This window comes from Mesitornis unicolor, unplaced genomic scaffold (assembly GCF_000695765.1).
Source record: "Mesitornis unicolor isolate BGI_N332 unplaced genomic scaffold, ASM69576v1 scaffold20151, whole genome shotgun sequence".
Taxonomy (NCBI): domain Eukaryota; kingdom Metazoa; phylum Chordata; class Aves; order Mesitornithiformes; family Mesitornithidae; genus Mesitornis; species Mesitornis unicolor.
Window position 1 is genome coordinate 11368 of NW_010163426.1, and position 27588 is coordinate 38955.

General features: G+C 39.3%; 1 protein-coding gene across 1 annotated transcript in view; it reads right to left on the minus strand.

Moving 5' to 3' along the window:
* Positions 1-334: 334 nt before the first annotated feature.
* Positions 335-27588, minus strand: part of BAZ1A (bromodomain adjacent to zinc finger domain, 1A) — a gene marked incomplete at its 5' end in the record, with an annotated part of 57720 nt that continues 30466 nt past the window's right edge. Inside the window, 15 exons of the mRNA XM_010193975.1 lie at positions 335-1345; positions 1875-1962; positions 4154-4299; positions 5414-5898; positions 7208-7434; positions 7543-7790; positions 15413-15561; positions 17885-18039; positions 18225-18388; positions 21159-21767; positions 22651-22775; positions 23839-23952; positions 24226-24391; positions 25042-25266; positions 25392-25487. Coding sequence (XP_010192277.1) covers positions 1155-1345; positions 1875-1962; positions 4154-4299; positions 5414-5898; positions 7208-7434; positions 7543-7790; positions 15413-15561; positions 17885-18039; positions 18225-18388; positions 21159-21767; positions 22651-22775; positions 23839-23952; positions 24226-24391; positions 25042-25266; positions 25392-25487 — 3188 coding nt within the window. The remainder of the gene's footprint in view (positions 1346-1874; positions 1963-4153; positions 4300-5413; positions 5899-7207; positions 7435-7542; positions 7791-15412; positions 15562-17884; positions 18040-18224; positions 18389-21158; positions 21768-22650; positions 22776-23838; positions 23953-24225; positions 24392-25041; positions 25267-25391; positions 25488-27588) is intronic.

The window sequence follows — 27588 nt, forward strand, 5'->3', positions numbered from 1 at the left end:
TGAAAGTAAAACTACCAAGGATAGTATGGATAGTTTAAGGCTGCTGCTGGTCGGCTAAACAAAGCTATGAGGGTTTACACCTTAGAATAAAGATCCTAATTAAAGAACCATACAACTTATACACGTAATTCTCTACACTGCTCCTTACATGCTGATGGACATTTGCATCACTCAGACCAGGCATCACCCAGGCTGCGGCTGCTGAAAATGCTGGTTGGGGTTCATTACTCTGAAACCAAATTCTGCTGTGCTCTCTCCAGCATCTTGTCCTGGGAAGTCAATGGGGATGATGGGGTAGCAGCTAAACTCAAAAGGAAATGCCAAAAGTTCAGAATACTTCGAAAAACGTGTCATTTTATTTGTACACTTCCAAAGTTGTACGTAGAAACTTATAGCACAGTCCTGTAAGTTTACTCATTGCTAGAAGAACTGCCAGGGACACGGGAAGGTATTTATTGATTGATCATCAAGTTAGAGGGGAATAAACAAACAAAAAACCCAGAAAAAGTTTTTAGAAGTTATGGAACTCTTTTTTTTTTTTGTTTTTAATCCCCAGGTACAAATTTTATAAATACAAAACAAATTCACAAATTACTTTGCTAAATAAATATCTACTTAATAAACTCAGACTGAATACCTCCAGCCAGCACTGGTACAGTACTTAAAAGATATGCAGTTGTACTCATTCATGTGTAGTGTTGAGAAGATAAGCTCAAACAAGTTCTAAACATACACAGTTGCTTCAACTGTGCTACAGCAGAAGATTTTATCTGAGTTGATAAAGCCCTCGATACCACAGCTCTTATAAAATCTAGAGGATGAAACAAGGTCATTTGGTGCAGGTAAAAATGTACTTCTGGAAGATATTTGGACACATGAATGTATTAAAAATGTACAAAACCTCTGTAAACCAGTACTGTATCCAGTACATCTATCAAAATTATTAGACACTGAATAAAACTGTAGCAAAGGTAATCTTTCCTACATTCTCCTGAGTGCTTAATATTACATTGAGAATATAGTGCAGGCCACACTTCAAGGTGGTTAAACAGTTGTTATTGCTTTATACAAGTATGACGACTGTGTGATTTAACATTTCATTTTATTGAAAATAACAACAGGTTCCCTCAGAAAATCCTTTGGAAGGCAGAGGTTTAGATTCGTGACTTCTTGGCCGGGGGAGCGGCGTGGTCCACATTACCAGATGGGACTGGAAGTCCAAGCTTTTGAGCCTGAATGTGGAAGAAAGCCTGAAGTCTAGTTCCAGCTTTTGCTTCACTTGTGTTACGAGGGTTGTATTCAAAGCAGTTCGAAAACATCAGCTCAATGTCGTCAATGAATTCCGCTAGTAAAGAACAACAAATAAATTAATTTAGCGCGTCTCAAGTCATCAGGGCAGCACGATAAAGCAGCGTGACCCCACGGAATTGGAACAGCCGTCCTACACAAAAATGTCTTTACATACGTGTCAAGTTTCTATCGTTACATCAGTGAAGTGCCATGTAAACATTCCTAAATGTCTCTGACCGTCGATAATGGAAATACAAATCAAGCAGTAACAACAGCATCTTTTCTAAATACTTCATCAGTGTCACTCACTGACATCAAAGGCTTGGGAAATTACCAGCAGCTTCTCAGCTGCTCGTTTCTTATCTATCTGCACATCAGGTATTTTGCTAGTAAAAGAACGATGTTTAATGAAGCTTATTTTAAAAAATAGCAGTAAATGCTCTTTAAAAAGAGCAAAACAAAAAACCCACAAAACCCCAAACCAAACACAATTTCAGCTTTCTAATCCCCTGACACCCTCTATTTTACAACAAGAATTTATTTTGAGGGTTTGTTACCTCTTTAAGTAAGTAAGTAATACTTACATGCTAACTTGTATTCACATTTATTCACTTTTTCACGGATAATGTTTAAGGCAATAGGTTTTTTGATTATATCATAGTAGTCTGGTACCTTTAAAAAAAAAAAAAAGAATTATTCATAGACAAATGGAAGCTTAAAATTCTACCTGTGTAAAAAAAATTAAGCAAATCGTGCATTAGCAGAAAGCATTTTAGAGCAGAAAGCATTCTGGTTTTGTTTTTAAACAAGCAAGAGTCCCAAGCAACAAATCCCATTTCCTGAACTGAATATTAGTTTTCAGGTATTGCTTTTCCATTTTTTGTATCATTAAAGCAGCAGACCACAACAAACACTATAGCCAGCAATTCAATGAATACATCTAATCCTAAATACCCTGTGAACAACTGTAGGAAAATTGCATGAGCAGAGAAGCATTACAATGTTCCAGCCATTCCCATCTGTCGAGCACAAAATTATTTGCAAGATTTTTAAATTTTTCATTTTCCTGCACCATGTTACAATATTAAAAGCTCCTTAATCACGAGTAATGGCCATTTTTACTCTGCTACGATTCCCTGTCTTGCAATCTTGCAAGAGAAATAAAATCCTGAGGTTCCATTTAGTTGGGGTGAAGAGAAGGCAGCGGTGAAGCTTCCTTCAAGCAGGGCACAGTGTGCAGGTACCAGGATAAAGAGCCACTCAGAACAGTGCTTTGTGGTAAAGGTGTGGAGAGAGAAAGGACTGCCTGACCCTTGAGGACGCCGATCATTTGGAGCATGGATTCTGAATTCCAGGCAAGCACCAAGCTTAGGGTGACTGTGTCTCACTCACAGAGCAGGGCAGGGGGTAAAAGAAAAAGGGGATCTGATCCAAATGTGACTCCTTTCTTTTCTTTTTTTTTTTTTTTTTTTTTTTTTTTTTTTTTTTAAATCAAGAGAAGATACCCACATACACCATCATGTGTGCTTTGAAATCAGGTTCTTGGTTATGCCCTGTAACTTTACTATATTAAATGCAACCTGCAAATGAACCTACAGAAAGAACTGGTAGAGAAATGGAATTAGACTGACAAATTTTTTGTGCCTTTCCCTTTAGGAGGGCTGTTTACATAAGTACTAAAAACAAAGGTACTTTTTGCTTGCTGTGCACTGATCATTCAGTGTATTCTTTACATTGTCTTCAAGGCAGCAAAAAGTTTAAACCAAAATTTCTATCATGATGAAGAACATTTGGCTCACTCAGGTATGGATCTTACTTTCCGAGCTATACACAGACTATCCCTTAATGACTGATTCAGAGAAACCACAACACACTGAATTCTAGCGGTTTCTTGTCAAATCAAATTAAGTTGAATTCTCCATCCTTCCCAAAGGAGCTTCATCCCATTCACCAGATTCTTGCACTTTCCAGTGTCATTCCTGTACTCTAGCAGGCAGACACCAGCCTGTTTTATTCAATATTCCTCTCCTCTTCCACTTCTGTGCTTACATTTCATTTGCATTCGTACATCATTCTTTGTCCCAATACATTAATCCTTCCAGCTATTTTGGCTCCTTAGAGTCTCAAGCCTTCATTTAACAGCTACTGCTGTTGATTTTAATAGAGCACTTAAACACAGGGCTCTAGATCCTGCAAGAGCCCCTGTGCAGCTGCTCCAGAGGGCCTGGAGAGGACGGGCACTTTGCCAGGGCATGGCAGTCCCAGCAGCACCTACAGCTGAAGCCAGTGCAGCGGGCAGAGACGCAGACAACGTGCTTTTGGAACTTGTGTTGTCCTACGAGCCTCAACAGCAGGGCTTGCTTTGGGTACCTGCTTTACCATCAAGTATTTTAAGATCTAAACAAGAGCGAAATTAAATTAAGAGCTAAGCTAAGAAACCACCTTTTTAACACATTATAGTTAACTTCAGAGTGATGTTGTTCCTACCTTGTTATTTTATTGAAGGTCTGTTTTCAAAATACCCTTGCATAAATTGAAGATTAATTCAGCTAATTAACCAATAACCATAAGCTTATCTTTAGCAGTCCTGTGCTCCATTTGGTTTGGATTTTTTTTTCTCAAATCCAAGCATTTCACGTTTTCATACGCTTGATGTCAAGCGTATCTAAAATTTTCATAGTAACACATCAACTGGAAGAGTTATTTCTGGCATCAAATATTTGAGCTGAAAAGCGAGGGTTCTCCTGAATGCCATTGCTTAGCTGTGTCCCCCTGCATGGGCAATGCTATAAAATCCCAAGTCTGACTTGCAGCAAACAGGATTCTCAACCATTATCACTCCTTCAGCATTTCTATCGGTTACCTGGATTTTGGAAACCAGTTTCATGAAAGGCCAGCTGTCATCATGTCGTACCAGTTCCACTATGAGTTGTTCAAAAGCTGAGAGTTCATGGACTCCTCCTTGGCGTCCTGAACTTCTCCTGTTCAATGAGGTCTGAGGAGATAATTCTGGAAAAAATATAAAGAATATCCCCCCAGATAAAAATTAAAAACTGACAAGTAAAATAAGATAAGTAATAATAAAAAAAAGGAAAACAGCAAACCACCATTATTCCTGGATACTAAAACTGTGGTTTCAGGGCACAATTCTTGTAGTTTGGCTTCAGGTATTAACTGAACTACAGCCTTGTTATTGACCACTGCACATCTCTCTTGCTGTACAAAACGCTAAGTACCAGGACTTAGCTGGTTTCCTCCTCCATTCTCCTTCACCGCATTAAGTTTGGAAAGGACTTTTTCACCGATTTCAATTTTAAAACAATTTGTTAAACACTTAAAGAAAAGCCCTATTAGACAAAACTAGAATAAGCTGCATGCTCATAACTTTTACTTTCACAAAACCTCTATTCAGAGTGGTTTTATCTGCTTTCAAGAGTAGTCAGCAGGGTGGTCAGAGAATAAGCTCAGAAACTCCCAATGGTGAAGGACAGCAGTGGTGCAGAATACAAGGCTGCCACGCTGGAGTGTGAGCTCTTTCACACTCCTCAATCTCACACTGGGTCTTTTTTGTTCTTAAAAGGTTATTGTAGCCTTCCAAGTATTTCCCTGCCATCAAATACTCGGTATTAGCTTAACAAGCAAGGACACTGTTAGCCCTATATAATCTACTACAGATAGATGACATTTTTCTTCTGGCAGCAGCTTCTTGTTGTGCATGTATATTCCCAGTTTCACTACCTTGCCTACATCTGTGTTCTTCGCTGTTTAGCTCTTTAATAAAACAAAATTTTAAAAGCTATAAGTAAACATTTGCATTTGAATAGGTTAAGGCATAAATAGCACTTTCACATTTTCTATCCACTTATTGAAAATTGCTCCATTTTGCGTGCAAATAGGAAATCTCAAATACGGATACGATAAATCTTGGCAAATTGAGTATTTGTTCTTTAGATGACTGAATTTTTTTTAAGGTTCACTTCTGTCACTGCAGAAGAAGGGAAATGTCTTGCTGGAAGCGATAAAAATGCCTTTAGCCATCGCTTCTAGTCCCCTTGCTCTACCACACAAATATTTTAGCAAGAAACAGAATGTGATTTTTGCTCTGGACAAACATTTCTCTAACCTGTGGATTGTTGTTTCCTGCCTCTTCTCTTGGGTTCAGTAACTGGAAGAGAAAGCTTTGAAGCAGAGGCTGGATACTTCCTAAGCCGTTTGTTTGAGTCTGCAGTATCAACAATTCTAAATCTGAGCGACTTGGAAGGGCTGTTCTCCAGTGTGTTATCACCACTCTTCATTCCTCTTCGTCGTCTTCGAGGACTGAGTAATTCCATGAATACACCTGCTTGTAATGAACTTTGGCTCTGACGAGTGGTCCGGCTATTAAGTCTTAAAGAAGGCTTTGTCACTGATGGAGGAGCTGATTTTATCTTTCTTAAGCCCCTCTTGGTAATTTTAGATGAAGGTTCTGTTGGGTTAGGCATGTTTTGCTGGCTCTGAGAAGCGTATCTTGCCTGACGCTGGCTGCTCCGACTTGAGAACGGATTGTTGAGTTTGGCTGCTCTCATTTTCAGTGGCAACTTGACCTGAGGTCGTCCATGCTTTGATGGGCTACAAAAAGCAAACAATTATGTTTATTTATCCCAAAATTCCATTCCTTTCTTTTCCCTCAGTTTTCTAATTCAGCATTTAAAAAGCCCCAACCATTCAAGGTTGGCCCAGTAAGCAGTGGCTTTCAAGCTGATGCAACCATACAATTACCGTTATCTTAAATACCGCTCTGAAGACTTTTAATTAAATATCACGTGGAGCACATACTTTTAAAGAAACTCTCAGTATTCTGATCACCCGTGCAGCTTGTACAATGGGAATGCATTAAGTGGAGCACCAGCTATCGGTTTCTTTATATCAGTTATTCTCACAGCAACTGTAACTACCAGGATTTTTTGAACAATATTATCAGCTGCATAAATAAACTGTAGTTCTAAAACACTGAGTATAAAAGTTATGCTCCAGTCAGGGTTTATAACTAATACTCATGATTCTCCTTCCATTACAGGAGAGAAGAAAGATCCCAGAGACAAATTTCCTTCTCCAGGAGGCACAAGTTCTCTCCAGCTACTGAATTCCAAATGTCAGAGCCACAAATACTCTTGCTTCAGTCAATTCAGAAGACTGTGTCAAAAAGAAGAAAAATACTCTGACATCAGGAAAGGTTCCTTCAACTTTTATGCTCCTGACACGTGCACCTAATCAGTCGCTTCATTAAAATTACCACACTGGATTATTTAGTTGCTTGGGGTGATTTTTGTTTGTTTGGGTTTGGTGAGAGTTCATTTTGTGTGGGGTTTGGTTTTGGTGGTTTGTGGGGCATGTTTGTTTGTTTGTAAATAGCTGATGCAGAAGACCTCAAGTCCTCCTAATGTCACACAGCCTCCGACAGATGACTGTGTCTTCCCTAATGTTCCAATACTTACTGTACGCATCTAGTCCCCCAAAACTCAAAACTGGACAAAAACAACTCCAGGTTTTCTCCAAAACATCTTTACTGTTTGAAACTCTCTATTTTATATTCAAACAGTAATTGTACAGAACACCAACTCCGATGGCCATCCCTCACCCACACATCCAAGGCTGGAATTTTCATCCTGAGAAATGAGTCTAAGTTCAGTGGACCTAAATTTTCTTAATATTAAACTCATCAGTAAGAGCCAAATTCATGACAACCTGCTGTTTTGATGTTTGTTTTGCTGTGGTTTTTTTGTTGTTGGCTTTTTGTCGTTGCTGTTGTTGTATTTTGGGTTTTTTTTTAAATAAACATATTTTTCAGACTGGATTTTCAAGATACGTGCTTACGCAAACAATTACACCACCTAACAATCACGATAGTACTTCAGCACTTTAACAGATGTCTGTTTACCTCATCTCCTCTTCCTCTTGAGATTCATCCTCCTCATCTTGCTCTTCTTCATAGCACTCTTCCTCACTTTGTCCCATTTCATTGTAGTTTGCCTCTTCCTCCTCTTCTTCCAGTTCTTCAGCAGTCTCCTCATCACTTTCCACAGAAGGTCTCTGTCTAGAGGAGAGGCGCCTAGAGCGCTGTTTTGGTCGGCACTCTGGACAAAACCAGTCTCCTTCAGGGACGACCTAGAAACAGAAGCAAAGGAAAAAAAGAAAGCATTAGCAAGATGCAATCTGCTGTAAGAACTACTCAAGTTCTGTGCAAAAAGCGAGCACTTCTTTTTCCTCAGATACCTTGAGCTTGGGCCTGATACAGTAAATGTGATAGCCTCGGTCACAGTCATCGCACAGCACCATGCTTTCTGCATCGCCCTTCTTCCGACACACTTTGCAGCGAGCATTGAGGATGGACTTGGACCAGATGACACTTCGATCCAGCGTAGACAGATGAAGGAAGACTTGGGACAAGCTGGTAGAGGAAAGAAGTGACTCCCTCCAGCGATCCAAAACGGTTTTATAGGATCGTCCACCATCACTGGCATCTTCCATTAGAAATGGGAGGGATAAAAAGGAGAGGGGAAAAAAAAAAAGTAAGCAGGATGATCCAACTTCTTTTTCAAACATCCAGGCTATTCTAGGCTATGAGGTAAGGCTTTGACTTAGTATAACCTTTGTCTTATCTTTTCAATACTTGAATAACTTCCTCTCTTGTTTCCAAGCTGCTAAAGTCATAAAATTTTACTCTTCAATACCAATTCAACTTAGAACTTGCACATATGTAGGACATGAGTAAGACATAAAAGTCTTACTCTGATGTTAACCTGGAAACCTAACAATTTCTTTCCATTTATAAAGTATAAATGAAGATTACTTAAGATTAAAAAAAAAAATCCCAGTCTACTTCCCCTTGTACGTACATTTTGAAATACCAAAATATTAACATTTAAAGAAAGTACCTGGCATTACACAGACACTTCACTGGCAAAAAACAGCTTAAGGGCTCTTCTCACCTGCACTAGCCCCTGCCCCGCTATGGTCCAGCAGACCATCTTCCAGCCTTCTCCCCACACTCAATGCCTTTATTCCTGCCCTGCACTCCATCTTCCCAAGAACCTGCACCTCTGTGTGGTTAACCAGATTGGGCAACTGGTCTGATTGAAATATAACTCTTTTCTTGATCTCTTATAAGCAATGTAGCACACATGACTCTGTGGTACACACCCAGTGGCAAACCAAGTAAGACCTGGGATGCTAATTAAGTTAGAAATAACTGTGGGGTGGGCAGGGGTGAGAAATTATATTGTATTTTCAAAGAGATGTGGTTTGCAATCCAGGCCACCAAAAAGGCCACACATACACATGCAGAATAGCGAGGGGGGCAGTACCAAATGGGAAGGAGCAGCTGGGAATTGCAGAAGCAAATGGGCTGTTAGAGGTGCTAGGGAGATGCAAAGCTATAAATGACAACCTGCTCTGCTGCTGCTAAGCAGAAAGGGACTTTTTTTGAAAGCTATTTCTTGCATCTTAAAGCAAGAAGGTTTGAGGAGAAGAAGAAACAATGTAGCAGTACTTTTGATCACAGACATGTTCACGGATTTCCCTTCGAAAAGGGACAGTCCAGTTATTACTGTGTGATCTCCAGCTGATCAATGGTGCACTCCAGTACAGAATGCCACCCTGCCTGCTGCACTTGTCACAGGGGGCACAGGAATGGCCCATAATCCACCTGTCTGCCAAATTATTTCTCCTCAGGAATAGAAAGAAAATATCTAATAACAAATAAAATGAACGAACAAAAAAGAGATTAATTGCTCTCCTGGAAAGGCCTTTCTGCCTCCTCATCAACTGGCTGCCAGGATTTGCCTAATCTTGCATACATTTGCATTAGCAGCAAGCAGCACAAGAGGAGTGATGGCAGAAGGCAAAAGATAAACGGGCAACTCAGCCTCATAAATAAAATACAGCCACTGCTGAAATGCAAATACAAATCCGGATTTCCCAAGTTTCCTATTACTTCATCCTTAGGTTTCCTGTCTCAAGTTCAGTCTCACTAAGGACAGTGGACAAGCTCCTTTCACAGCACTGCAGTATCTCTCAATGTATTTTTTAGAATTCAGAGAGAAGAAAATTAAAACTGCTTGTCAGGACACTGAACTCTAACGTGAGACCCACTTCAGTTCTCGGTTCTGCTGCAGATTTCTACTGCAACTCTGGCAAAGACGCTTTATCTTAAGTGTATATATAATTTGGCAAGCATTTCTTTTGCCAACAATGGCAGCTTGAGCATTATTACTTTTTTTGGTGGCTGCTTCTACCCTGGATTGATTCACCAATACGGTTCATCACACAACACAACAAGTATTTGTACTTTCTGTGGAGACAGAAATTACTGACCATGACCTGCTTCAGCACGTCCTGCTGCTGAAAGAAACACACCACACGACATTCACTGTTTCAGAACCCAATTTGTAAAATAAGAATAAAACTTTTTTCTTCCATCCGTCATCTTGCTCATTTACATTGTTAACTTGGAGGGAGAAATGGCCTCTTCCTTTGTGTCTGAGCAGCTCTACACTGCGCAGTGGGATACCCCTCTGTCAGCTAAGCCCTCCAAGCCTTGCTACAATGCAAATGAAGTTGTTTGACAGATCTGTGCACTCATCTATCAATCGCTAATTGAGTTCAGGGAAGGGTTTTCCATCTTGGTGTATCTAGAAAGGTTATGCAGTTGCACAATGCTAAGAAGTTTGGTTTTGTGGGGTTTTTGGTGTTTTGGTTTTTGTTTAACAAAACCAAAAACCTCCCCCCTCCCCCAAAACAACCCAACAACCTGGGGACATTAAAAGGAAAGGCGAGGGGGGGAGGATTATGTGAACATGCAGATTTCTGTCAAAATGATAATTAGAAATTAGAGTTCTTTATCTCTAGTTGCAGAAAAGTAATTAAAAAAATAATTAAAAAAAATAATCTTTGAGCCGTATTTGTTTCACTCCCGTGTTTAAACCTTTGGCTTCGATACCACAATTCCTTCAGTGTAAGGAACTGTCTGCAAAATTATTAAAGAGTAACAAAACATAGTAAAATCTGATAAAATATTCAGTACTTTCTAGTTCTTAGCAATACAAATAACATTTAAAATTTACCATCTCTCTGACTAGTCTTGTGTTCCACTCTCTTCCTCTTTTTAGCCCCCCAGTGGTTCCTTTCACCATCTTCTGCATTACCTAATATTAAATTCATAGAGTTATTTCAAATACCTTCTTGAAGCACAGCGGATTGTTTTTAATTAATTTTTGTAATCCATACTTGTGTAGTCTAAAAATGTAACCAGAACTGTGGTTCCCAACATGTGCACACAAAGAGGTAGGCAGGGAGGGGTAAGAGAATAACGTGCATGGAGGAACTGCAGATCCCAGGATTTACCTTGACTCCCACTACAAACAGAAGGCTTAAACTGAAAGCTCTCAAACCGACCCTCCCTTACCTTTCTGTCCACCTCTGCATGGCTACAGGAGCAGCTGCAGCAGTCTTGTCCAGTCTATGCTACTACAAACCTCCTAACATCTCAAACATACAGTCAAGTTCATGGCACAGCCCTCCTCAAGGCCCAGGAGAACCAGCTGGTCTGTCCATGTGAAATGACACACTTAAGGTATTTTTGTGCAGAACTGTTCTTGGATATTAAAACAATTAAATTACTCTCTCAGGAAACAAGCACCATAGTAAACCTCATCTGCTGCAAATGCAAGGTACCTTCTTTGTCTGCCTTCTCTGAACAGTAAACAAAAACTCCTCATCTGAAAAAGAAGCTCACTTCCACCTCTGCTTGCCTCTGCTTATGAAAATCCATAGGGAGGTGATAAAAGCATGACAACAAAGCATCCATTTATACTAATCCTATCTCAGTTCACTGCTGGAAGATGCCTGATGCTATTATGAGGAGGCCAATTATAAATGGAAAAGGAAATAACTTTGGGAGTAAAGGAAACAAAAATAATCAAAATCTAGAAAGAAAGGAATGGAATAAACACAAGCAAAAAGGAGTGAAAAGGCTACATTTTTTGTTCCCCCAGAAGTGCAAGGCACAAGTTAAAAAGGAGGTAAATGGTTCCCAAAATCGGTCACAAAGGTGCTTCAATGAATTAGAATCCAACCTTTCGTATGGAAATCTGTATTATATATGATTGTACTTGGAGGATGCTTAATGGCCAAAATCCTGCACTAGTGCAGAATGCAGGGGTTTTTTGTGGCTGCCTCACCAAACTCCTGAGCAACCAAACCACATCGTCATTTTATACCTCAATTTTCACATCTATGCATTAGGAACGATGAGACCTATTTCTCCACTGCAAAGTATTTTGAAGTGTAAGGAAAAGTAATTTATGCCAGAAAGGCAAAAATCACTTGTATTTCTTCCCCCTTGAACATATTTTTTGTCTGAAAAGTAGTACTTCAGAGTTTCCATCACACAACTCAAAACAGTTTTAAAAACAAACAAAACAAAAACAACTCAGAATTTTTACAGGAAGAACATGTACTGCAAGCTGCACCCCCTGTTTTGTGATTGTCCCCAGACATTGCTTTGGGCTGGACCGAAGGAAGAAAAGCAAAATTTTCATAGCTAATTAGGATTTCTAAAACCCAATTTATCATTAAGAAATGCATACAGTTCAAGTCCTGGTAAATGTAATCACCAGACAACAGAAGATTAGCACCTATCTAGCAGCTCTGCAAGGCAGAGGGTGCTGTTTCTGGGCTTTCCAGATCTCCTTTTGCATTGCTATCTTCCGTGTCAGTCTTTTCTTGCTCTTCCACTTGAATATTTGGTATGCACCTCAACTCTGAACTTATCAGAATCACCAGGAGGCTCTTGGCAGCCCGACAGAGCCTCGGAACAAAAAGGGAGCCAGAGGAGCAGCTGGTCCTTTCATTGCTGCGCTGGGTCCCTTTGTCTGCTCTGTGCCCTGGAGGCCACCGGGATAAACTCGCCAGCGGCTGCCCTGGATTTCGCTGCGCCGCTGTCTTCAGCCCCACAAGCTGCAGTAGAGGGAAAACTAAAAATTGTTATGTATGGCTCTATTCCCCAGTAGGAACAGAGCACAGTGAAGTGCAGTGGGGGAGAGAGAAAAGAAACTCCACGGTGGAGGCAACAACTGAAATAATTACAAAGTCCGTTCAGTTTGGTTTAAAGTAGAAATGCAATATATATACCTTTTACCAAAAGTATTACCCTGTATTGCTACCAAAACAGCACTCCTGTAAGAGCTATACAAAAGTAGGCAAAGCCCAAAACAAGCTCAAAGCTAACTTCTGTCGTCAGAGTACCACTGGCCACTTTCTAGAGGAGTCAATGAAAGAGGGCACTGCAGTTCTGAGCAGAAGGCAGGCCCTAAGCAAGCAGCAGTGTCCACTTCTTAATAAAAGGTTTAATGACACTACAAACACCTCCTTGTCAAAGAAAGTAGAGATCTTTGCCTGTTATACATATGCAAGCTGCGGACTATGAAACAGAACTTGCTGTGGTAGCACGCAAACCCACTGTTTCCAACTATGGAGCTTAACCTGAACATAAGACTGTGCAAATTTTACACTCTTGTTTTTGTCTGAAACACTGCAGAGTTATACCCAGAAAGGGCTGCATCCAGAAGTGCCGCTTGACCTCTCAAGTGCCTAAGTTTGCCAGATGCCTCTCAAACTCACAGATTTCCTTGACACTTTGCAGTTGCGCCTCCTGGTCATGTCCAGAAGTCCCCAAGTCAGAGCCCCTTTCATATAACCCACTGCCTAGCCATCAGAAATGCATCAGTGAATAGGTGTGTATTTTAAGCTTGCTTTACTACAGAGCCACCCAAACCTGCAGTTCCTCCAAGAGCTCTCTAGGGACAAAACTAAAGTCTTGCCTTCATTCAGACTCATGTCCTGCTAAAAGCAGCCCATTATGCAACCGAAAACATGAGACACTTGGCACCAAAAGTAAAGCAAGGAAGAGGGAACGTGACACTTGTCAGGGCAGTAATCCAGAGAAGAGGAGACCTGAGATCCCTCCTGCTCCCTCAGCCATGTAGGTTATTCTATACATTACAGTAATCTTACAGTGGTACCATTTTTCAGAGCAAAAGAGATGCATGGGCACAGGATGGTAAACAAACATCAGATTTAAGACACACAAAGCACATAAGATTGCTTTCCCTATATGCTTTCCTTGTCATACAGTATAAAGCATCTAAAGGAAAGAAGGATCCCTAAGTAAAAAACAAACCAGAATCCTCACCATCACCAAAAGGTCAGGCAAAAATATGAACCCTCACTAGATTATGGCAGAGTTGGGATCATGGCAAAAAAAGATGCAGAAGGATTGCTAAAAAACTCTCTCTCCAGTACTTCATGGACACTTTCCTCATCTTAGGCCTTTTCTTCTACCTGAGGATGCCTGATCTATGGCCATAACCTACTAACAGCCATGGTTTTCCTTTATATGACACACTGTGGTAAACTTACAGCTGTCAGCAAGATGCTGTTGCCAAAATACTCTCAGAGGGTTTTGAAATGAAGTCATATACTGCACCACGTATTCACAACCTGCACATGCAGAGTAAATATGACAAACACTACATGTCCCGTCAGTTACCTGTCCCATACACATGATGTAAATCTAGTTGTACAGCAGGAAATAAACTGTACCATGCCTGGCTTGGAAAGGGCAGACGTACTTGAGCTGACCAAACGCTTTGCCAAGTAAAGCTTTTAAATAGCTGCGGTTTAAACTACTCTTATGCTCTTCCCTTTCATCTCAATCGTTTGCTGCATCTCCCTCTGCTAGAGGTCATCACACTGAAAACAAAAGCTTGTGGAAGGGAACCCATGTCCGCGTGTCAGAGTTCCTGGCACAAATCTAGCTCAAACTCATCTTCAGCAGCAGCTGATATCCAGACACCAGCCTTCACGCAGGAGCTTCTGAGATGCAGGAACAGCTTTAGGTCAACTGTACCATGAGGCACTAAGTCTAGCGTTAATAGCCCAAAATCTGCATTTTCATCTTAACCTACTGCAGCAAAGTCTGCCAGAGCCTGGGGATTTTGTATGCAGTCAGTATCAGAGGAGAGTTCCAATTTAATAGGATACGTAGCAGCTCATGCTCTGGAGGACCCCTGGTATGCGCTGCGCTGGTGAATCACACTGCGCTTCTGCGGGTGAGGAGTGAAGCCAAGCACAAAGCACAGCTTGTCCTCAGCGCAGCATCAGGAAGGGAAGCCTGGCTGAGACAGCTGGCTTGGGAGGGATGGACCACATTTATACACTTTATTCTCCAAGACAAAACACCAGTTCTGAACTGCAAAAGGAACCCAAGGAATCCAAACCTAAGGGATCACCAAAAAACAAAGTAACTATGTACTTTGGATACCCTCTCTCATCCCTAGAGTACATCAGAGGAATTCAAGGAAGAAATACGTGCTAAAGTCAAGCCGTAAGTGTGCTTTGGCTTAAATTTTTCTTGCAACCTTTTAATTCCAATTTTTACAGCATAAAAGCAAAATCTGAAGACCTGAAAGTTTGCAGTGTAAATCTTTACTACACTTTACTGTAAATATTCTGTTATTGCTAAGCAAGGCCTATCTGGCTTTCACAGAAACAGTATAAAAAGGAACACACATTTTAACAACCTAAAAAAAACCCCACACAGAAGAAACTCATGGTATAGTTGTTGCATGATACATTGGCCTCAACTATGACGCTGAATTACAGAGTATTCCCCATAAAGCTCAATTATGTCTGCCTAAAGGTAGAATTTGTCTCCCAGTGCACCAATATAATTGCAGGGCCATGTAAACAAGATCACCAAAACGATTCAAGTTAAGTAGGCATGCATTTAAGTGTAAAATATGCTGTTAATTAACACATGTAATTCAGGACATGCAGAGTAGTAAGAAAAATATTAATATTTCCTTATGATCTATGGCCTTGAAAACTGACAATCTAACATTTTTCTAGTTCTACAGTGGCACATAGCAGCAGGTTAGTTATTTGTTCTTTTCCCTAACAGGTCCCTAGAGAACATCCAGACTTACAAAAGAAGCAAATGGGTGTGGGGTGAGGTTTTTTGGGTTCCTCGTTACCAACTGTTACACAAAATCAGAGACATACAGTTCCAGCTGTGAAAGCTTACCAAGAGGTGCTTTGAGAAACCTGCGCTCGATTCCTTGTTCTATCTGAAGCAGTGCAGACGCCAGAGAGTGGACCACGTTATTAACTGGCTGAGGAGTACTTGTACTTGTTGATGCTGCACTCGGAGCTTCAGTTTTTAACCCAACAAGTCTAAAATAGAAACGTATTAAATTATCCTTTTTTCTTTTAACAGACTTTGAATTTAACACCATAGATACTTGTACAGGTCTGTATCCACAGTAGATTTTTACCTTCACTTCATTTACATGCATGGACTCTGGACACAAACAGATACTGCACAGTGTGATTAGTTATCCCAGTTCTCAAGTTTGCTTAATTAGTCTCGTTAATCTAGATAAATCATCTTCAGGTAACAAAGTCATCTAAGCTTCAAGATATGTGGATCACAAATTTCAGTACAGTTATTAAGATTTCCAAAAGATTCCAATATCCATCAGCTAAATTTATGCAAAATTCCTGTGAAGAGCAGTGTTTCAGTAACTCTTCAGTGAAAACACTGCCAGAGGTGAGGTGCAGCCTTTTAGAATACTTCCATCTGCAGAAGGTGAACTACATGTGTCTCCACAATAAAGAGATGTTTGGAAAACAAAACAAAAAGTAATTTTGGAATATCCAATCAAGAATTGTTAATATATATGCTCTCCTTAGAAAAATTTTCTAAAACACTAACTCTTCATGTAAAATAAAAAAGAAAAAAGGTAGGCTTCCAATAAAACAGCCTTCTTTGACCAAAGACTAAGTAGTCATTCCAAAGTGCAGTTAATCTTCCTGAACCACAAACATTAACTACAGTGTAGGAGAGCAACTTACACTAATTAAAATAAAATTCAATTTCTACTTGGGGTTTATAAAAAAAAAGTAACTGATTAAGACTGTCTGGATTCTGCTTTACTCTGGTGAATGAATAATGGTTTTGGTTGCCCCTGTTCCTTTTTTCCACACTTAAAAGCTGTTCATTCTATTTTGCAGTCACACACATTTTGAGAGCCTGAAAGCAAACAGAAAAAAAGCTGCACAGTTATTTACATTTCACTAGTCAAACTCCGAGGTCTTAATGAGATGTCACTCGTTCTGAGGTGGATAAAAAGCCCAGCATCAAAAGCCATCTGCCACGTGATTTCAGAATCCCATAGTCTGCTCTAACATGCAAGACTTTTTTAGAGTAGACTTTATGCAGAAACTCTGATGGAGTCAGTATCAAATGGGAAAAAAAAAAAAATGAAGCAACAAGCTTCTGCACATGAATTGAGAGTTGGCAATGGAGCAAGTGCCCAAGGTAACTGGAGACAGATTAAATTTGGCTTCTTAATTAAAACAGTGGAATATTTCTATGTTGTGGCTTTCAGGAAGCAAGTGTCTGTAAATTGTCATTCACATAAAGAAGGATGACCCTAACCATTTTGCACATAACTAGAGAACTCTGATCCAAAGGGCAGTCTTATATGAAAATACTAACTCAGCAAACTGAAATAAAAAGGAGAAAAAAAAACCTTAAAGAACTTTAAATTCCTACATCTAACACAGTTAGAAATACAGCTTTCATAAAATAAGCCTAGCTGCAGAAAACCTCACAGAATACACGAGCAAACAGTGTGTTAGTACAATGATCACCTCCAATGAGCATTTTTTCCTGCAATATTTCAACATTCATATCCTATCAAGACATACAATTTTATATATATTTTATATGTATTAAGTAAATTGAGGTAGATATTTTTCGGAAAAGTATGTAACTTCTAAGAATTAAATATTTAGAAATCTTCACAGTTTCTATAGTCTGATTAACAACCAACACCAATGAGTCTCATCTGTCTCAAACATTTGTTTGAAAAACAAACAAAAGCCAACAAAACCCTTTTAGAGCTGCAACACTGCGTGATTTGAGGTTTCCTCTCTTACTGAGTCGCAGCTTGCTCTACAGAAGGCATTTCATTCATAAAGTTAGAAGACTGTATCTCTCTTCTGCTGCAGTGCTAAAGGTTAATCCAGACCATGGCCTGATGGCTCCTGCTGCAACTCCTGAAGAGCGACACTGGCCAGTTCACCCAGCAGTTTGTCACTATTACCATTTTCCCTTTTAAACACTCCTACTCTGTTGACAAAGTGTTTGGGGTTTGGGTTTTTTATTTTCTTTTCTTTTTTCAGGAAACAGAAATTGCTGGATTATTTTTTCTCTGCATTTTAGATTATTTTTAAATGACTTCATGTAGTCCTTATTTGATAATGAATGTTCATTCTGATCAGTGTAATATCTGAAGTTGTACGAATTGGTGGTTTAGTCTTACATGGTGGTAGAACAGTGCCATTTAGACAGTGTCACATTTTACAACTCGAGTCTTAAAAAATACCATTCCAAAGAATTTGAGGGTAAAAATAATTTGAAGGTTAAAAAAACCAGAGTGCTGCTATAAAACTCACAGGGAAGAGCCATTATTTAAACCATAGCTCTTACCTGTCTTTCACAATAAACTTGTCTTGATCATCAGTTTCCATTTCTTCAGTTTCTTCATTCACAGTTTTAATTATACCATTTTCTTTGTTTTCATCACTGAGAAACTCATACCGCCCATGTTCTAAGGCTGCTCTCCAAGACTGTCTGTCTGTAACCTGAAGCAAACATACAAACTTGAAGTTTCTGAAGAATCAAAGGCCACAAATGTTTAGTACCAATTACTGTCTACGCTTAATTTAATTATGCTTTCAGTAAAACCCATAGCATGCCAGAGTTCTCATTTAAGTTACAGACTCAACGGCACCACTGTGCTCCTAGGCACTGAACAACTCACACCTACCTTAATAGCTCCCAGTGTCCCTTGGTAGATCCGGTCTTCAATGTCCAAAAGAAAGTCTCGCAGTCTCAGCTCAAGCTGCTTCTCTGCAGACACGTGAGACCCATCGTGAGCATTCTGCATTCTTCCCCGTCCTAAAGGAGGTCTGGGGTCACTTTGAGGTTTGTCTGCAAGAAGACCAAGTAACTTCGTGTTAGAGGACTTTGCTCCTTAAAGCAGCCACTGGTGGAGGGAAGACAGAGGTAGTGCAGGGCAGAGCAAACTAAGCACACAGGTTCAACTCCCTTTCTGTAGTGACACTTGTCAATACCAACATTTCCATGCCAACTAAGGCATGCGATCCAACTAAGCAGAGTATACTTATAGAGAAGACCTATAGATTAGCATCCGCTCACCCCAGCACACGGGATCGGAAATTCTTATCAATTGAAAAGCCACTGTTTTGTCTTGAAATCCATTCTAAAGTAGTAGAAAATCAACAACTCTCTGCTACAATCACAAGGAGGCAAAAAAACCCCCACATTAAGAAAAGAATAAAGTAACTTTTCTAATATTTTTCGTATTTGATGGCCCTTATTTTACAGGAGAACTCCTCAGTCTCCTTTCCCGTGTGGATCTTTATCATGGCAACATTTGCAACAAGCCTGAGCAACTGACAACTGCAAAAACTAACAGAATATGATATAACAACTTTTAAAAACCTAACGAAGCAAACAGATAAAGGTAAGATGACGCAGGCACAGACTAGACTGACTATGTGCTCTAATTAAAGGGAGTGGGGGGAAAAGGAACAGGACAGCAAGATAACTTATGAAAGAGAAGGGAAGCGCTGATGATAGGCTGTCAAGCAAAAACCTCTTCATAAGAGAACTGAAAATTCTTGCAAGAGCTCAAAAGCCACAGGAAAGAGCTGAGAGTATGCCCAGATCCTAAATTACTGCTTGCAAATCTGCATTGGTGGCAAAGGTTTCTGTTCATAGGATTTGCCTTAAATCCTATGAGTGCAGTGATGAGGAGGTATATGCAAGAACTTAGAGATATTTAGTAAAAAATACCATAAAGCTGTTGTTAAGGAGCAGATTTCTCAGTGCACTTTCTCAGTCTCAATTGCAGAAACAATCCCTGTAACTGAAAGTAACTACACAAGTACTCTCAAAGTGTGTAATAGCACACACTGACATCTGGATGTGGGAAACATTCTTTTTGGTTTCTAAGAAAAGGAAGAAATGAAATGTTTTTTCTTGAGCAGAACTGAAACAGCAGCAATTGGCTTGGATGGGGAAAAGTTAGCAGATACTGAAATAAAATCAAGTAATAGCATGTATCAGTTTTATTTTCATGACCTTTTGAGCAGGAACTGAGAAGGGCAGTGCACAGCACACGAGTATCACAGAGTAGTTCCTGCCAGTCCTGCAAGTCATTGCAGTGAAGGCAATGGGGCAGCAGCTGGAACCCACTGCAGCAAAGCTCCCTTCAAACTACAGCTCCATGTGGCCACTTAGCACTGCTCAGCACACAGAGAAGGCTGCACTGGTACTGGGCAGTTTTTAAATTATTTTTTTTTTTTAAATCAATGTTACTCTACAATTCTAACATAGGAAAAGAGGGAAAAAATAAATCTATGATTACGGAAATCAAGTTGCTTCAGGGCAGAGAGCAACACACAAAATACAGCTAACGGTGCAACAACTAGGAAAATAAGGAACCACACACACAAACACAAATGTATCAGAAAATTACAGGTATTTTCTCACCAAAAAACACAAACATAGCCACAAGGCCTCAAATAAATTAATTACTATGCAGAAACTCTGTCTTGTGCTAGTTTCCACCAAAAGAAATGCTGGATCAGTTATGGGTTTAGTGGTATCTCACGTTATCATGGCATGTCCTGGCATACACACTCCAGTAAAACAGAACCCAGCTCTGCTCCGAGTAATTCTCCCTTATTCCAATGCAGATACACCAATTTAAAATAAACGACAAACATAGGAGCAATTTCTTGAACATTATCCTAGGGAGTTTCATTCTGGTAACATCCCCTACCCACCAACACACTACAGAAAAGCCAGCTGTAAGCCCGCGTATGCGGGATTTTATCAGTGACTGAGCTAATGCCTTGCCAATAAATGGTAAAATACTTGGCTGGGAGAACAGGGAAAAAGCCCTAAATCCTAGGTCTAGGATGGTTTTAAGTACACTCCTACACTTTGAAACCCATCAAAACAATACTGCTCTGAAGAAGTCTCCTTCCCCTGTAACAAGTGTCTGCCAAAAAGAAGAAGAAAAAAAGTAGTATCAGAGAATCCACTGCACTCACATTAAGCCACATAACCAACACAGCTACACTACGCTTTTCTGCCCAAAGGTTCCAGTCTGACCCTGCAATACACCATCACTCTCTTCTTCACAATACGCCAGCAAAGGCTTTTCAATAATTTCATGCATTATAATGTTATGAACAAACATGTTCTACTCAACAAATCAAGGTAACAGTAATTGCCTCCCTTTGCTCCATTTCTGTCTCCAGTGTCGTATCTTGTGCCTCCTTTCACCATACTGGAAATGAGGACATTGGATGATCAAGATTATGATTTGCCTTTGCAGATACTGATCTTTATTCCCCAGTTAATATTTTCCCAAAGTTCGAATTACTTCCTAAAGCTGTTTGTTTAAAAGCAAATCTCCTTTTACTAAGTAGTGAGATAACAGGAAAAATTATTGCTTTTTTTTAGCATAACAGAAAAACACCACAAAGATCCATCAGAAAAAAAAAAAGAAAGGAAAAAACCAAACCTGCTTTCCATAGAGTGAAACAATGCTTAAGAATAATTCTTATTTCTTAGCAAGAAATGGAATGAGAACGAGCAGTTTCTAGAATATTATATAGAAATTAAAGCTATGGAAGCAAATTAAGATCAGGAACCTTTCACGTACCTGGAATATGGAATTTTTCCATAGAAAAACTGCTTAGTTGATCATATATTCTACTTTTCTCTTGTAAAATAGTTTCTTTTAAGGCACTCTCCCTGTGTCCTCGGGAATTGAGAGCCTCTAGGAGTTGGTCCAGTTGTTCCCGAGAATTGTAAAAGCACCAACGGTTTGGTTTATATACTGGCCTTGGCACCTCTATGACAACACTGGTGTGTGAATCTTGGTCAACATTGGAGGTAGATTCAGAGGATTTCAAAGACTCTCCAGTTTCACTGAATACCTGAGGTTCATTTGTGCAAGACTGTACACTGTTCTGAAAGGACGAGGTTCGAGGCAACAACATGTCTTCTGTGAGACCAGAATAGTCCTCTTCTATAAACAATCCAGGGACAGATGGGAAAATCCAGTAGCGTCGGTACAGACGGTCACGACCCAGCGGGGTGATGTTTGTGCAGGCTGTTGCATTCTGAATCTTTTCTAACAGTTCCTTCTCTTTCCTTTGCTGCTCCTGTTTTAAAGCTTCTTCGTCTTCGGCAGTCAGAGGCTCACTCTTCACACAAGTGGTCTCCTCTTGTTTTGTAAATTCTTTATATCCATTTTGCCCTTTCTTTCCTAAAAGTTAAGGGAAGAATAATGACAGTAACATGCTTGCAAGTTCTTTCTTTAACCAGAAACTCAAGTAAAGGACGGGTTTAATATCTGGCCCTTTCTGATTGTCTAAACATATACTGTCAAGAAACATCAGCTCAGTCAAAAAACAATACTGGTTTTATTAAAGAAAAATTCAAGTGATTAAGTCCCTTCCTTCGATAAGGAGGAAGCCATCTTTAGTATAATTTCACTTTGCAAAACTAGACCAAGTCTCATTTACTGACATTGTAATTTTTTAAAAAATAACTAAAATTTTAAGAACTTAGAAGCATGTTATAAGAGTATTGTAATATGATAAAGTAAAATTCTAGCAGTTTCATGGAGGCAGTTCTGAAAGGAAAAGGAGTCCAGGAAGGCTGGGCACTCTTCAAGGAACCCAATCACTCAATGTAACATTTTCTTTTAAAATACCTGTTGCTTTTGCAGCTTCCTAATAAAAAGAATGAAAATCACAGCACAGGAGTAGGTGAGACTCCTACAAGTCTGTCTGTCTCTCTCTGAGTGCACCACTCATAACTGTAATGGTTTATCAGGTAACAGCCTCGGTTTTTTTAGACAAAAGAGGACTCCACACAGCAAATACAGAAGACAAGAAACAGAAGCGTGAAAGAACATACAGCTGACCACTAGAACTGCATCAGGCCAGCTCAATGCACTTAATAGCCCATTATGGTCATCTTCTGGTGTTGTTTTGGTTGGTTTTTTTTCCTTTTCCTTTAAAAATTTACATGAAAGATTGAGATGTTATAAAAATTTACTAGAAAACCCAAGGATTTCCTGGGTGCATGCGTGCTTATGTGCACACATACATGTACACAAACGAACAAGTACATTAGAGTGCTACCTCTTCCTCGTTTTTTGTTTGGTCCCAGCTCCTCTTCATCGTCTGTCACTGTGTCCATGTCCTGTTCTTTGCGTTCAACTTCTTTACTCTCTGTACTAGTATCAAGCTCTTCCCGCTCCTCCTCCCTGACACGATAAAATAAACAAAAAGTGATTAACTGACCAACCATGTTTTAAAAGCTAAATGGAATGAAAAAAAAAATATATACAATATGGCATCTTCAACATAAACAGTATTTTCCTCTCAGAAGTAATTAATATAGTAAAAGACCTCACTGAACTGTAAAGTTCCATATTAAAGACTAAAGCCTGCTCTTTGGTATTCACCCTTTCATTTCAAGACCACTATTATAGTCAGATCCCTTTTGGAGACATCTTAGTGCAGTTCTACTGACTTGAATTATTTTTTCCATATTTCCTCATCAAAATGTATACTGTTTTATAAAATGCTTATTGCACGTTTCCCCTCATCTAGCAAATATAATTAAAAACCTACAGAACTACATGCAACCGTTAGAGGATAACATTTATTTGATTATATTTTCTCAATTATAGTTTCAAAAATATAGTACAAATCTGCCTTGGGCTCATGCTCACCTTTTGCAAGCAGATCTATTTAACTAACTCCCTTCCTCAAGCAGGTAAAGATCTAGTGTTGTATATACACTTTGCTTTATTTTCTGGAATCATATACGGCTGCATATGCATGAATCTTACCACCTGAAACCATACAGTTTTATTAATGGAATAAAAAACCACTTGGTTTTATGGAAATCTGGGATAGCCCAGCATTTCTTTAAGAATGTATTAAATTTTATTCAAACTTAAGTGAGGTCAGTATCATCTAGCTCAGATCGGACCAATTCCTAGAATTAGAAAACAAACTAGAACGGTCTATTATAAAGATATCTATATTATGAAGACAAGTTTCACTTGTCAGTAAATAAAACTGTCAAGCTTTCCACAGAATTATGAGTATAATAAAAGTTGATTATAAAAATAAAATCAGTTTCATAAAGCAATTCTAGAACACTACGAAGAAAAATAAAATCAACATTAAGGGCTATGTATTTAAATTAAAATGTATCTTTTTGTATGATCAAGTCAATGAACACTACACAGGTAAGGTCTGGCCACATAACTGAAAAGTGCTGTATCATATGTATCATAGTAATGCTATATATCATACCCCACAGATACTTCCACAGCAGGATTTCTTTGCTCTTCTTCCTTCAGCTTTTCTTGTTTCTCTTTCATTTTTAGCTCTTGTTCTCTTAACCTTTCTTCTTTCCTCTTACGCATCCTAATTGTAAGAAGAACACAGAAAACCAGTTGCAATTAATCTAGTGTCTGAATTGGCCCCATCTTGTTTCTTTTATACTACAGTATAATCTAAAAATAACAGTAACATGGGAAAGCACTATGCTTAGCACAGCAAAGTTTAACTCCTCTCTAGGGTTCTCAAGAAGCCAGCAAAAAACACAAGCACTTCTGTTGCTTCTCAGATGCCTTTTGCAATCAAGGAGTGAGTCTTATTTGTAGTAACAAAATTTAGCTTTCCATATCCTAATTTTACCTTGCTGCTGCCGCCTCTCGTTCTTTGCGATGCTGTTCTGCCTTTAATTCTCTGAACTCCTGTTTTGCCTGTCGTAACACATCAACAGAGTCCTCGATGAAATCTCGAGTGGAGACGAGGGTCAGAAGTTTCCCGCAGAGGGCATGAAGGATCTTCATCTTTTCTCCTAATAAAATGCAGACCAACATTTGTATTTCATTATACAACTGATAAATAAGCCTTACTCTTACACACTCCAGACTGAAGCTTGGTTCTCACTCGAGAAAAAGTGAACAAACGTTTGTAGTGCACCAACTGCAATTGCAAAGAGGTATTTCCTGAAATATCTGCTTTGCTCAGAGATGCAAGCCTTTATTTTTATTAACTTTTAGCACCAAAAGAACTAAAATACAATATTATCTTCAAAAATGCAGATAAAGGAACAGTAGGTAAGTATTTTTTCCTCCATTTCCAAATAGCAAACAAAAGACTGAAGCCAGAACAGCAATAAAAAGCAGAGGGTGATCAAACACTCAGACACTTCTCCAAAGAGATCCCCTTCTGCAAGTAAGACTAGGATTGATTTTGTGGGATTTAAAAATGCTACTCAGAAGTAACGAGACTGCCCAGCTCCGCAACCTCTGATCTGGTGGGACCTGCTTGTGGGGGCCAAAGCACAGGGAGTGGGTCTTGGTCGGAGTGACCTCCACAGGTCCTTTCCAATCTAAACTATTCTATGATACTTTAAGTTTTGACCATTATCGATCTGAAGCAGTTACAAAACCAATCACTTTATGAGCAACCTAATAGTCTCTAATATTTATTGTCCTTTATTACCTGGCAGCAAATCATACACTGAGGTACTTGAAAGTTTCTTCAGGAGGCTGGGATTGCTTAATCTCAGCTCCATGCAGGCATCATCAGTAGCATCAAAGCCTCCTCGTTTCTGGTAACGGTATTTCGCGTTGGCTGATGTCACATCAGCACCTGACGCTAGAATGTGAAGTCTGAGAATCTCAGAAAGAGTGCAGCTATCAAGATCCAAGTTTTTCAAATTGCAGCCTACAGTTGAGAAGAATAAACAGTTATTTTATATAGACATTCAAATGTACAGAAATGTTAAAATTGTGCTTTAAAATACCGAGCAAAATAAGAGTAACAAAACAAGAAGTGAAACCCACACATACCCTGATGTAACTGGGGCCATGCAGCTGCCAAAGTTGCAACTGCAGAGAGTGCAGATTTTGTGGGGTCTGTATCTTCATCCAAAGCCTCTGTTAAATCTTTAAGGAAATAAAGACTTTATTCTAGTGCAAATTAAGATGTGTACTGTGGAGGGGGGGAAAGCAAGCCATTTTTGAAAAGATGCAGAGAAAGCAAAAAGAGGGCCGATATTTACAAAAGCATCAACGTATTCAAAACTCAATTCAACATCCAAATTAAAGTTTACGTATCTTTAAATTCAACTAAAAACCCGACTAAAAGCTAAGGACACACAACACTGCTATATGCTGTTCTCCCTATATACATAAGCCGTTAAAGCAACCACAATGCACAAAACATGCACAACGCCAACATAAAAGGCAGCAAAACCAAATTCAAAAAACACACTTGAAAGCAAAACCAAGTAACAACACAAGAACACCTGTATTTCATTCCCTCTATTAATTCCTGTCATCATTTTTAGGAAAGATCATCCAAACTTGAGATTTTGATACTGATGGTCACCATTCACTGTATACTTTTAATCTGTAACTTAGACATAGCCTTGCTGTTTTGCACAAATACAATTACTAAGGCATTACAAAGAAACTGTATTTCACCAAAACAAGCAGTTGCACTTAAGGAGCATCACACATTAGCAAACTGACCAGGAAAGCAGGGCAGTGAAAGGGAGAAACAGCTAAATTCCTGGTTCTCAGACAAAAGTTTCCTTAGCACTACAGGCATTTCTCCAGAGGGTTGGCAGAATTTTTTCAGCATCATAAACTGTTTCAACAATTTCACTTTATTCAAGTTCAAACCATTAAGCAGTTACAAGGTCATCAAATCAATAAAGAGACACAAATCCAAACTAAGACAACAGAAAAAGCAAATCCACAACAGAGTCTTGTATGATGACCGATGTTGCTTGAAAACTGTCACTCAGACATTGCAAAATTAACCTCTGCACCTCCCCTCTCACTGTATCTGTTTAAGAGGGTTTGGGAAACACAAACCCCCACAATTCATGGTGTTTTCTCTTGCAGAAACACTGCCTGTACAGAATTTAAGTGAGCAAACGTGCTGACTACTACTAGTTCGGTTAGTCAGAATTAAAAAGCCAAGAACATGTAATGCTTTCACAGGAAAGGAGATGTCTAAACAAGAGTGACAAGAAATGAAAATTCCAAGGCAAGTAAAAGATAACAGATAAAGTGTCCTGTCCACAGCTCCGCTAAACTGAAGTGAAACAGGAGATTTTTTACAGTTACCAGCCCCATGTAGTCAAGTGAAAATATGAAAGTTACATCCCATTTTTTCTGATCACTCCTATGAATAACAAAATATCTAATCAACTATTCTATGATTACCTGATAATGGAATCCTTGCTTACATTGTCCAAGCAATGCTCTTAGTAGTTAAAAGATACAGTTTAAGTGCTAAATTCAACAGTAATTAAAATAGAGTCTAAATATGTTATCAGTGTATCAAATCTATAACTTCATTCAATTAACAACAGCAGCCTCTATTGCTGAAGATAGTCCCTATGTTTTATATAAAGACATTTTATAGATTGGGCATGTATCTTAAGCATAAGAATATGCATAGTCTTCAAGGGTGGAATTAAAGGAACCTTCTTGTACCTCGTGCATGGGGGAACCATGGGTTTCACTTGACTTAAAACAGGTCTTCTGTCCCTATCTACCTCTAATGAAGTAAAGACTAGCAGAACGGTCAAAGCTTCTCCTTTAACTCGTCAGCAAATTTGGCAGCCCATAAACAGGGGACATAGTGGACAACAGCAGCATGGCAACGGTTGCCTTACCTTTCTGCCAAGCACTGCAGAAGCCTTAGGGAGAAGTCTTAGACCTCAGATTCAAACCACAGAAGGTACACGCAACAATAACATCTTAAAGTATTTTCAAGGCTCCCAGTCTGACACTTCTTTCTGACACTTTCTACCTCCTCAGATACACCAACACATGGTTGGGATCATCACTAGATACTTGGTGAGCACTGACAAAGTAGTAAGATCAGTTCCCTGATCCACAGCAAGGCCTCATAAATAGCTCAGCCGAAAAAAAATATGGGAGAAGCACCTTGCAAGAGCATTAAAAACCAAAACTGTGCAAAAGGGAAACAGAGAATATTTTGTTACTGACAAACCCATTGCAAAGTGCT